Source organism: Diplotaxodon limnothrissa, linkage group LG7 (genome assembly GCF_057381915.1).
Source record: "Diplotaxodon limnothrissa isolate DT_005_m linkage group LG7, D_limnothrissa_male_GT1.1, whole genome shotgun sequence".
Taxonomy (NCBI): domain Eukaryota; kingdom Metazoa; phylum Chordata; class Actinopteri; order Cichliformes; family Cichlidae; genus Diplotaxodon; species Diplotaxodon limnothrissa.
In genome coordinates, this window is record NC_140602.1 from 46,191,275 (window position 1) to 46,204,367 (window position 13,093).

At 40.5% G+C, this 13,093-nt stretch overlaps 1 protein-coding gene across 4 annotated transcripts; it reads left to right on the forward strand.

Moving 5' to 3' along the window:
* Positions 1-377: 377 nt before the first annotated feature.
* srsf9 (serine and arginine rich splicing factor 9) lies at positions 378-6,287 on the forward strand. Of its 4 annotated transcripts, none has more exons than XM_085359767.1 (5): positions 378-474; positions 3,389-3,811; positions 3,988-4,157; positions 5,120-5,292; positions 5,381-6,287. In XM_085359767.1, the coding sequence occupies exons 2-5, from the start codon at positions 3,654-3,656 to the stop codon at positions 5,603-5,605; spliced, it is 726 nt and encodes a 241-aa protein (XP_085215893.1). In that variant the 5' UTR covers positions 378-474; positions 3,389-3,653; the 3' UTR covers positions 5,606-6,287. The 4 variants fall into 4 exon arrangements, with proteins under 4 accessions (XP_085215893.1, XP_085215895.1, XP_085215894.1 ...); XM_085359769.1 differs by having other exon boundaries at positions 3,632-3,811; XM_085359768.1 differs by having other exon boundaries at positions 3,635-3,811.
* Positions 6,288-13,093: the final 6,806 nt, after the last annotated feature.

The following is a 13,093-nucleotide window of genomic DNA, read 5'->3' on the forward strand; positions in this document are numbered from 1 at the left end:
AAAATTGATTATTTTATTTTCCTTTTCTTGTTTGTTTGTTTGTTTGTTTGTTTTAGTAAGTCTCAGACCAACTATAAAGTCAAGTGCATATTCACATATATATTTTTTTTCTGCCACTCTTGACTTCCTGTGTACTACCACAACTCCTGTCTTGGCACTCTATCATATATTTCCTCTAGGTCCACAAAGACACCGCGCACGTGTTCTTCTAATCTTCTCTCTACTGCTCCAACAACCCTCTCAAAGCAAACATTATTGTAACGCTCGGCTGCTGCTCACTGATCGTCACCACAACTTCTCCCAGCAGCAGGGGGCAGCAATGATGTAACAGTGGCTACTGTCTGCCGGAAATGAAAAGCTGTAGAAGAAGAACGCAGCCATCTCCCGTAAATGTGCTAACTTACGCGGAAGCAGCAGAGTGTGCTAACTGGTTGCATTAATTCTACAAACAGGCACATTTACCTGCTCTAAAAGGTAATCAGAGACATTTATTAATTTAAGTTTGTTTTTTTTACCATATGCATTTATTATGCGCTCTCTGAAAGCGATAAATATTAGCAAATTGTAGCCGACCCAGAGTCTTTTTAGCCTGACTCGCTGATCGACCTTACGTTACCAACAAAGGGACTGCGCTGGTTTCGCAATTGCTGGTGTGCAAATTATAAGCTAGGGGTTAGTTTCTAGATATAAAGGTCAAGTTGAATGGGTCGACTCCAGAGGCCGTGTTACAAGACTTAAAAAAAAAAAAACAAAAGAAAGAAAGGAAAATACCTGAACTGCTTTTAATGTAAGCAACCCCTCGTTTACAGCCGCCTGTTGCTAACAATAGCTATGACTACTTTAGCAGTAGCCACTGTGATATTTTAGGGCAAAGCCAAATTTGAATGGCTGGAACGAATCTGGACTGTAGTGTCTAAGCGGTAATGCTAACCAGGAGCTCTCGAATTTTAGATTAAATTGAGGTCAGATCGCAGTTGTTCAGCTATGGGACGTTAAACAGGTTTGGTAGGTTCAGCAACTGCTCGATTAAACGGGGTTTTCAAGGCCCCGGAAACGCCTTCAAGTCCAGGTAAAGGTATAGGGTACGGAAAACACCTGTTAGCAGCTGTATGACAGCCACCAAAACACCGTTCTTATGAATATTACATTTTGTTTCAATATGCTGGGTTTGTATATAAATTTTATGCGGCAGCTTTTAAAATCACCAGCCTGAGTTTACAGAAAAATGTAATAGTAGTGTCAGTCTGGAATAATGCACATTGGACGGCGACAGTCTCATGATAATATTGCGATTTTTCAAAGTAATTTTGTAATAATTATGTTTGTGATAGTATGGGCAAAAATACAGCACTTATTGGTGTAAAAGCAACAATCTGAATTTTTAGCCTTTTTCCAGTGAGCTGCCGTCATAGATCGCGGACTACATGATTCAAACTGTGTGTCTATTGCCACAAGGTGCCAGCAGCAGCACTGCAATAGACTAGTTGTTACACAGTATATGTCAAATGTAAGACCAACAGCCGGTGGCGTGGTGCTTTCCTGAGAAAGTTGAAGTGAAAAGATAGCATAACTGCTCATCAGGACCCTTTGGAGTGTTGTAACCTAATAAAATAGAAACGGAGCTTTTTAACTAGTTTCATCCACCATTTATTTTGCATGTCATATGGAGTGCAACTAGTGAGTGCTCTATATGTGTCTTTATCACCTACCTTCATAGCATGGTTGTAGTCGCTGAGCTGCATTAAGCTGGAACAGTTTTCTTATGCGTTTTCCATATTGTTGTGCTGCTTTGGAGGTCTGCCCTCCCAACTAAGCGTCAAACAATTTTCATATTATTGGCTCCCTTTTTTTACAAGTAGAAATATAAGAAAGTGTTGCGCTGCCCATCATTTCTTTATATTTTGCTTTGAGCTAGACTTCCTTGTAATTTTTAAAGTGGTCTTGAGAAATAGTCCTCCAGGTTTTCTGAAAGTCAGTGTTTTTCTTTGAATAGTGTTATGTCTATGGATAACAATACACTTAACAAAGAAGCAGTTTAAAATTGTATTTTTGACACTGTATTATATCAGCATGTCATTAAAACACAGGTGTTCCTATTTCTTTTGTTGAATTCATGAAAAACACCAACAATAACACAGTTTGACAGACATGAAATAGTCCATTTAAAAAAGAGAGGAAACTGGAGGGCCAAAGAAGTGGCAAATCTTACCCCCACCAAATATGTATATATATATATCTACAGGATCTGAAGGTCATGTCTTGAAGAAATCCATCCACCAAAGAACTGTGTCAGACCTGAAAGATACATCTGGACCTTCAGGTGATCTATGTACTGTTCACTGAAGGTTCAACAGAAATGGTCTCAGTGGAAGGATGGCTGTAAGAAGCCATTCTTATACAGGGGGAAAGAGAAAGGGGAGAAAGAGTTTGAGGTATGTCAAATTACACAAGGACTGGATTAAAAATCAGTAGCAACAGGTCTTCTGGAGCGAGGAATCCAAATTTGAAGTTTTTGGTTGAAAGGAGGATGTCACAGTACATCAACAGTAAGTGTCTGTAGCCATCTGTAAAACATAGTGGAGGCTCTGTCATGGTTTGCAGCTGTATTTCAGCCAGTGGTGTTGGCTGGAGTTCTTTGAAAAATTTGTGAAATGATAAACACAGAAAATAACGTAAAATCAGAAAACAGCTGATTGTTAGCGGCTTCATTTTTGAGCATGACACTGATAACAAACACACTGCCAATGCAGTAAAAACATACCTGGACAGAAAAACACAGTGGCCTCTCCAGAGCCTGGACTTCAACATTATTGAAGAAGTATGGGATCATCTTCACAGAGAATGGAATAAATAGCAGCCAACATCCAAAGAAGAGCTTTGAATGTCCTTCAAGAAGCCTAGAGAACTATTCCTGAAGACTACTTTAAGAAAACATCCCTCAGAGAGTTCAGGCTGTGTTCAAGGATCAAGTTGGTCATAACAAATATTGACTTTCAAGGTCATTAGAATTCTACAGACATTTTTGCCTTGTATACGGTTTTTAAATTTCCATTTAGGTTGGCACATATTTCCTATTTTCCAAGGAAAAATATAAAGACATTTTTTAAAAGGTTTTGCAAAATACATTTTTTTAGTACACACAGAATTGCATGCTAGCTTAATCCACATAAAACAAAACAAAAAGGTTAAAGGCATAGAAAATATTGTTTTTGCAGTAAAAAGCAGAGTAGAAAAACACGTAAGCATCAGTTCATTTACCGTTTACACACAGGTAATTGTTAGTACCTTTTTACATTTTTTCCCACAGTATGCTTATAATCTCACTTTAAAGAGAACAGATCTGTAATCACTGAAATGGTTGGACATTCATTACACTGTGTTTTTAAAGTTTTCAGGCTTGGATCCGAAGTCCTGTGCCATTTTTTTTTTTCCTTGAGCCCATCATTTACTTCTATCACGGCTTCATCCCTTCTTTAAAGCTTTATTCTTGTGTAAATTAAGGAATTGTCTGCGGATGGACTAAGTTTTGGATTGGGACTAGGAATATGATTAAGGACCACTTCCACAGCTATTTGTGAAAGCAAGAAGTGATCTCTAAAAGTCTGCAGGTGCCCCCCTTCTTTTGTGTCAGCAGTGTCGCCTACTCAGCCAACATGTCTGATGGCCGGATCTATGTGGGGAATCTTCCCATGGATGTCCAGGAGAGAGACATTGAGGATCTCTTCTACAAATATGGAAAAATTCGTGAAATAGAATTGAAGAACAATAGAGGCACTATCCCTTTTGCCTTCGTCCGATTTGAAGACCCACGGTGAGTTTTGCGGATGGTTTTTGGCAACTCGAATCACACTCCTCCTTGTTGGACACCATAAATTTTGTGGTATATCGTCTCCAGTGACTGCCGGCAGGGAATGGATGGAGACAAGATATCCAACCTTTGTCCGCTAGGCGTACTTTGGTAAGGAGTTCTTTGCTCTCTTCTCTTAGGGATGCAGATGATGCGGTCTATGGAAGGAATGGATATGGATATGGGGACTCCAAGCTGCGTGTGGAGTATCCCCGTTCTAAACCTGGCCCAATGGGAGGTGGTGGAGGAGCACCTAGAGGAAGATTTGGACCCCCAACTCGAAGATCTGAATTCCGGGTCATAGTGTCTGGTAGGTGGACGCCATGAGTCGTAGCCAATTAATATTACTCTCTCATTCGGTACGGCCTGGAAATCAAGGGGACTGGTAGGAAAGTGGACATAGGAGTCTTAGGCAGATAACTTTCTCCCATTCGCATGCCGGACTGGAGAACAAGGGGACTGGTAGCTGGACGTCATGAGTCGTAGGCAGATCATTCTCTCTTTCTCATGGCGGACTGGAGGACAAGGGGACTAGTTGAGGACGTCATGAGTCATAGGCAGATATGTTTCTCTCTCTCATGGCGGATTGGAAGTCAAAGGGACTAAGTGGATGAGGTCATGAAAATCAAAAGAGTAAAGTGAAACCGGTCATGTTGGCTGAGTAACCCCAAACACCGGCTATAGTGATGGTAGGTGTCATTTTGTCATTGTGTATCATTAATTATGTTATGTGCTTTGTCAAATGTTTCTGTAGTTCACCTAAAACACTGGGTGGAGAAGTGGGTGGACTTATCAGTCAGGAGACTTGAAAAAGTCAATTAGTTTTTTCCTACTGGTTATAAGGATGATTGACCATCTCAGTATTTTCAACTGTGGGTTTGGCATTAATAAGTAACTGCTGTGCATGGAAAGTGTTAATGATTAAAGACAGTGTAAATTAACACTTGGTGCTGAATAGGTAACACCTTAGGCAGACCACAAATCCAGGTCTTAGCTTTATAGTGTTTTAACATTAACCAGGTTGTGTCATTCCTGGCATTTTTAGCAATTTAAAGGCAGGGGAAATGCAAAGTCTTCCACTTCTCCATCTTCTTTAGGTTTCAAGAGGTGTAAAGGTCAGACTGTATAAAAATAATGAATTAAAGAAAGAGTTGCACTTTGGAGAAATAATGAAACCCTTTCCTGCTAAGATTTTAGGTTTAAAGTGTCAGGTAAATTTAAGCAGGGAAGTATATTTTGTCCACACCATCATTTAGTCTTTTCCTGTTCCAGGACTGCCACCATCTGGAAGCTGGCAGGATCTGAAGGATCACATGCGGGAAGCAGGAGATGTCTGTTTTGCAGATGTGCAGCGTGACGGAGAGGGTGTAGTGGAATTTCTCCGTAGAGAGGACATGGAGTATGCACTGCGTAGATTGGATGGGACAGAGTTCCGTTCACATCAGGTTAGTGTTAGTGATGGTGAGATTTAATCGTTCCTCTGATGATAAACTGCAGCTGATGTCGTGTAATTCTTTCGTTATTTCTTGTTAGGGGGAGACTGCTTATATCCGTGTGTATGAGGAAAGAGGTACTCCCAACTGGGATCGATCACGATCCCGTTCCAGATCCAGAGGTCGCTATTCTCCTTACTATAACAGAAGATCTCCCCCTGCGCGCTACCAGTCGCCCCCACGCCATGCTATGTCACGGCATAGCCCACCTCCGAGAAGACACCTTCCGCCACACCACAGCCCACCACCTCGTCATTATCGGTAGAAAGTCGCATCATTTAGAGGAATTGGATGATTATTTTTTGTGGTTTGTTTTTGTAATTCTACATTTTATTTTTTTTTGTTTTTGTTTTGTTTTTTAAAAACCTCAGGCCTCCTCATAGCACACACCATTTTTATTTCTTGATTAAAAACATTCCATGGTCAGGAACCCCTGAACAACCTGCTCCTCCCCACAGTCTTGTTTTTAGGGGGAGTTTTTTTGTTTGTTAAACACCCATACGTTATCCGGAAACAGAATTATGTGTTAACTTTTTGTGAGATAACCATTTGACCATTATGTAACATATTGGAGGTTTCTTTTATAAAGAAATTCGGGAGTGCGATGTCAAACATTTAAAACAAAGTACACATTTCTGCAGTCCTGCTTCTTGAATTGACGTAATTTTATTTTTCATGTGTCACATCTTAGTAGCTTTAAGTATGAAAGGGTGCGTTTTCTGTTTGGCCAAACCAAGAACCCATAAAACTAATCAGTATAGTAAAATTAGTGAACCCTTTTAGTGTAACACGTTGACTGTGAGACTTAATTGTCCTTTGGGTTTGTTTTCGGGTTTTTCTTTGTACGTGTAGGCCGCTGACCGAGGTGGTCTAAATGTAGATTATAATTTGTATGCATCTCTATCGTTTTTGGGTTTTTTTTCTTTACCAATAAAATGCAAACTTTTACTGTGACAGTTTCTTTTCCATTTTTTTTCTGTACTTAAAGTGAAGACATTTCCCTTCTTTAATCTGCAGTAATAATTTATATAGAAAAAAAAAATGTGGAGTAGATTCCAAGAAATCAACAGTTCAAAGTTGAAAAATTGTCTATTCAGCTTCTGCCCAAACTAGAATAATGAACTGGATAACATGAAAAAGACACAAAGGACAACTATTCCTTTTTTCTTGCGGTTTTATTCCCAGTCACATCTATGCCAGTAGTCTATTTGCTTAGTCGATTAGTTAGGGTGATAACCTTTGAATAACCTTTAAATAAAGAAAACGTATGCAATAATATGATTATTCCTGAGGTTACTTTATTAGACCTGTGCTTCCAATGACTAAATCAATGCTGATATTGAAATAGTTTGGTTTAATGGAGCACGCTGGACCTCTAACGCAGCTTGCTCTTGAATGCTTTGCTTCTTATATTGATTTTTATGCTGATTTTTTCCCTTTTTTCCGTGTGAGCTTACCTGCGATAACTTCTGGACACTTGTAGATCATTAGGACTAGAGTGTTCTTAACAGAAACAGCAACATTTTATGGTTACCTTGTCCTCAGCGCTCCGTGTGTCTGTGGCCTAGACACAGCTGAAGCCTGATTACAGCGTCTGGGCACCGAGCAGCCTCAATAGCCTGGAAAGGTGCTAACCGCTAGGCTAACTAGCAACAAGATGCCTTCCCTCTCCACAGATGACTACCACAGCCTCCTGCAGAAGATTGCAGTACTGGAGACAAAAATTCATCGCTTAGAAGTAAACGTGGAGGTAAATGGACTGTGTGGAAATGAAACAACCTTGCCTTTGATTCAAAACAATGGCGATGAGCAAGCTAGTACACAGCTAAGGAGCACAGATAACATGACCAAGAAAGTAGACTCTGTGCATTATTATAAATCCTCAAGTGATAATCCCCCCTTAGACTGTCTTGGTGCAAAACCAAGACATAAATCATGTCTCCTGGAAGGGGGAGGACGTATCACAGGCAGGGCACAGCGAGCTGAAATCTCTGAAACCGACTGGCCTTCACTTCCTACGAGACAGAGAAGCTCTTCTACCCCTGTATACGGGAGGAAACAGGACTGGACAACCGTGAATAGGAAGGTTAACAACAAACCTCCAAAACAACTGAATGTGAAACTGCAGAACAGATTTGCTCCACTATCAAAGGACCCTGGATCTATATCGGACAACCATCCATCTAAAAGCAGCGAAATAAGGTCTGAAAATCTGTTGAAAAGTGAAAGGCCACAGGGAAAGCTAAAGGCTAGGCCTGAAACTCTGATTGTGGGTGACTCTGCCGTAAAGGATGTACAAAGGATGTGCGGTAAGAACACTAAAGTCCTCTGCTTTCCTAACGATATGGTCAACAACCTGAAGGAGAGAATTCTTCAAATTGCAGATGAATATCCAACTGTGACAAACATTGTTCTGCATACAGGGTCAAACGATGTGTCCAAACAACAGTCGGAGGTTCTGAAACGGGACTTTACTGGATTATTAAATACTGTAAACTCTCTGAATGCAGCTGTATTCATCAGTGGACCTGTACCGCCGGTCAGAGGAGGAGACGAGAGATTCAGCAGGTTGTTTACACTGAATAAATGGCTTATATCAGCATGTGCTGACCACTCAGTGCATTTTATCGACAACTTTAATATTTTTTGGGAACGCAGGCATCTGTTCAAAGCAAATGGATTTAATTTTAACAAGTCAGGGGTGAAACTGTTCACCTCCAACTTGTTTTATTCCATACGTCATCCATCCGTGCTTGGTGCCAAGGCTGAGATAAACGAGGAGTTATCTCATAAAGAGGAACAAACAGTACTCCAAGAACAGACAAAGCCCAGCAGAAACCTTGAGGAGGAGCTCCATTTGCCCCCACCCGGGAAGAGCCTCAGAAAGGAGAGACATCCATGGCATCTGAGGAAGAGCCTCAGAAAGGAGAGACATCTAAGGCAAGAAGAGGGGTCCCTATTTGCCTCCAACTCTCTCAACAACACCAACGACCAGGACCAGGGACCACGACCTTCCCCAGTCCCCCAAACCCCTGACAGGCCATCACCCTCCTCCCCCTCCCTTTCTCCCTCCTCCCCACACCTGAAATTCACTGAGGAGATGATGGAGCGGGTCAATGCTGGGCTCAGATCTACCCCCCCGTCCCAATCCCTTTTTGTCCCCCATAAACCCCCCACCAGAGCGGCCAAAGGTTCGCCATCGAGCCCCACCCTCAACAGAGCAATCGAAGTCACATTGCCCAGCCTCGCCCCCCTTAGTTCCTCTTCATGCCCTGTCTCCGCAGTCTGATGCGTGATGTGTGAAGGGTCCGGGCTGTGAGGATTATGGCAGTGATGACTTTTCCCAGGAGAAGCTGGGACCCTGTTTACTAGAAGGTTTTAAAATTTCTGTACTTTTAGGTGACAGGAGACATGTGGCCTGGTCAAAACACAGAGAGCTGCACTCTAAAAGATCTTTAAACATAGTAAACATACCTTGTGTGCCACAGACTGCTCCCAAACACGAGGGGACAAGTAATACCTCTAAAACACTTAAGTTGGCTTTATTAAACATTAGATCTCTAGCTGGGAAAACATTTTTAATTAATGATTTAATCACTGAGCACAGCCTTGATTTTATGTTTTTAACTGAAACTTGGTTGGACCAAAGTAACAGTGGAGCTGTTCTCATCGAGACGACCCCTCCTAACTACAGTTTTATCAGTGAGGTCAGGGCGAGCAGGAGAGGAGGAGGGGTTGCTGTCTTATTTAATGAATCATTTCAATGTAAGCAGCTATCTCCTGGAAGTTTTCAGTCTTTTGAATATGTGGCTTTACAGCTGAAGGCCCCATCCAAAGTTGTGTTTCTTAATGTTTACAGGCCTCCCAAATACTGCACAGACTTTTTTAATGACCTTAGTGAACTGCTGTCTGTGATCTGTGTTGATTTTGACTGTGTAATTATTGCTGGGGATTTTAACATTCATGTGGACAACCCTCAGGACAAAGGGACTAAAGACCTGAGTAACACTCTGGGCAACTTTGGGCTGACTCAGCATGTAACAGAGGCCACACATAATAGAGGACACACTCTTGACCTACTGATCTCCAAAGGCCTGAGCATTTCAAAGGTTACTGTGTCTGATGTGGGCCTGTCTGATCATTACTGTGTTTTCTTTGAAAGTAAAATCTCAGCCCACACAAATATATCAACAACAGTGATCACAAAACGGTGTATAACTGAACACAGTAGTGCAATTTTTAACCAGGTCTTCCCATTAACACCTGACCTGTCCAGAGGGTCAGTCAATGAACTCGTCAATAGCTTCAATGCTAACATGTTAAATGTAATGGACACTATTGCTCCCATTAAGGTGAAGGTTATCTCTGGAAGGAAAAAGTCTCCATGGAGAAACTCCACACTGGTGAAAAATGAAAAAAGAGAGTGTAGGAAAGCTGAGCGCAGATGGAGAAAAACAAACCTCCAGGTTCATTATGACATTTATAAAGAGAAACTTCACAATTATAATTTACAACTGAGGAATGCAAGGAGGTCCTACTTCTCTGACATCATCACTAAAAACAGTCATAATGCTCGGGTCTTATTTTCTACAGTTGACAGGCTAACAAACCCTCCTGTGTCAGTGGCAGCTGAACTTCATTCGACCATGGCCTGCAATGACTTTGCCAAATTCTTCACTGAAAAAATCCAAAAAATTAGACAAGCAACTGGTACATCAACAGCAGATCCAGGATATGTACTGTGTCCACCAAAAAACTGTTTAAACACCATGAAACAGTTTCAACCTATTAACAGCAAAGACCTGGAGGACATCTTAGGTCAACTGAACAACTCCTCCTGCTGTTTAGATGTCCTGCCAACAAGTTTTTTCAAAAAGGTCTCAAAGACTTTAGAGTCAGACCTGTTACAGATCGTCAACTTTTCTTTATTATCAGGTGTGTTTCCAGAATCACTAAAAACTGCTGTAATCAAACCTATACTGAAAAAGGACAATCTTGACAAGACACAAATGAACAACTACAGGCCGATCTCAAATCTCCCGTTTTTAAGTAAGATCATTGAAAAAGCAGTTTCTCAACAGCTCAGTTACTTCTTAAAACAGAATAATTGCTACGATGCCTTCCAGTCAGGTTTTAGACAGAACCACAGCACTGAAACCGCTCTGACCAAAGTGTTTAGTGACATATGTCTGAATACAGACAGTGGAAAAATGTCAGTCTTAGTTTTACTGGATCTCAGTGCAGCATTTGATACAGTTGACCACAACATATTACTCAAACAACTGGAGAACTGGACAGGTCTTTCAGGAACTGTACTAAACTGGTTCAAAACATACGTAGAAAACAGGAAATACTTTGTATCAATAGGTAACTTCACATCTGAGCAGACAAGTATCACATGTGGAGTTCCCCAAGGTTCCATCTTGGGACCCCTTCTGTTTAACATCTACATGCTCCCACTGGCACAGATTATAAACAACAACAAAATAAACTATCACAGCTATGCAGATGACACACAAATATATATCACAATGTCACCAGGAGACCGAGGCCCTGTACAGGCTCTTGGTAAATGCATTGAGGAAATCAATGACTGGTTGTGCCACAATTTTCTCCAGCTAAACAAAAACAAAACTGAGGTAATAGTCTTTGGCGCCAAAGAAAAACGATTACAGGTCACCAGAGAACTTCAATCTATACATCTAAAAATCACAAACCAGGCGAGAAATTTGGGTGTAGTGATGGATGCAGACCTAAACTTAGAAAAACACATTAAGACAATAACAAAGTCAGCTTACTATCACCTCAAGAATATATCAAGGATAAAAGATCTGATGTCTCAACAGGACCTGGAAAAACTAGTCCATGCATTCATCTTTAGTAGGCTTGATTACTGTAACAGCATCTTTACAGGTCTACCTAAAAAATCAGTCAGACAACTACAGCTCATTCAGAACTCTGCTGCTCGAGTCCTCACTAAGACCAAAAAAGTGGACCACATCAGTCCAGCTCTGAGGTCCTTACACTGGCTGCCTGTCCGTCAGAGGATAGACTTTAAAGTTCTGATGCTGGCCTATAAAGCTCTGAATGGTTTAGGACCAAAATACATCAATGACCTCCTGACCCAGTATGAACCATCCAGATCCTTCAGGTCATCTGGATCCGGTCTTTTATCAGTTCCCAGAGTCAGAACCAGACACGGAGAAGCTGCATTCAGCTTTTATGCTCCTTATATCTGGAACAAACTCCCAGAAAGCCTCAGATCAGCTGAAACACTCAGTTTATTTAAATCCAGGTTGAAGACTCACCTGTTCTCAGCTGCATTTGAATAAAGCACCAAATCCACACTTTAAGCTTAAATTTCAAAACTTACATTTAACTACTGATTTTATCTACTGTTCTGATTTTATCTGTTTTGATTTTATATACTGCTGTTTGTTTGTTTGTTAATTAGTTAGTTAGTTTATTTGCTTGTTTTAATCAATTTTAAATCATGCTTTTTATTTGTTCTTGTTTCTAATGTCTCTGTAAAGCACTTTGAATCACCTTGTTGTTGAATTGTGCTATACAAATAAACTTGCCTTGCCTTGCCTTAACATACATATAAAAAAAAAATCCCAGTACCATCTTTTCTTCTCCAAGGATTACGTGACAGTTTTAAGTTGGGTAGTTGCGCAGCTGATCTGACTTTACCTAAAGAGCTTTATTACCTTCCTCCATCCAGGACGTCAGTGCTGGGTCCATTGAGGTGAGCAAACTACGGTTCCATCCAATTATCTGATTTTTAACTCAAACAAATTTATCAGAGAGATAGCAAAAGCATTAGGACTGGCCAAACCATCCGGTACACTCTTATAAAGAAGGAATGTGCTGACTAGCTCAGCAAGAAGCCAACAGAAGCACATGATGATAGAATTATTTCCCTAGATGAGAAAAACAACATTTAAATAAGTCAAGAAAATTCGTGGCAAGGCAGGCGTGGCATTGTCAAGATCTACAATCAATAGATACACTGATCAGTCATGTCGGCCCCCCTTTTGCTGACGGCTGAGTTTGAGTCATGTACTCCACTAGACCCCTGAAGGTATGCCTACTACCTGTAAGCATCTGGGTGTTGTTTTTAGGCAGACTTGAAACAAACTGACCCTATTTCAGACACGCAAATAAGGCACCAGAACAAAGAATCAGGATCAAAAATACGATCTAAAGTGGTTATTATTACAAACAATTTTACACAAGATAATCTGAAGATCTGAAGTTTACATTATTGTATTTTGCACAACTCTGTTGCTTGTGAAGCTCGCACACAAGAATTTCACTCACATGTGCTGTACCAATGTACCTGCACATGTGATGTGACAATAAAAGTGATTTGATTTGATTTGATCAAAGCTCTTTTAACCAGAAAGAACACGCAGGGCACCTTAAATGCAAAATATAAGATTTTTAATACACAATAAATTAAGTATACTCAGTGACCATTTTAGAAGACAGAAAAAATAAAAATATATTTATTTCCATTGGCATACTTTTAGCTTTTGCTTCATTATAATCAGACCAGGCCCATATACAGACATTGTATTGCATTTAATAAATAAGTACTAGCTTAGGGGTTGTTTTTTTTTGTAAAGTAAGTCAGTTTCTTCTTAACACATTGTATACTGTAAATCTTCTGACAACAAACAGCAATACACAAACAGCAATACTCAGGCAAGATCATATGTAGACACATTAGCAGTGATATTAAAACACT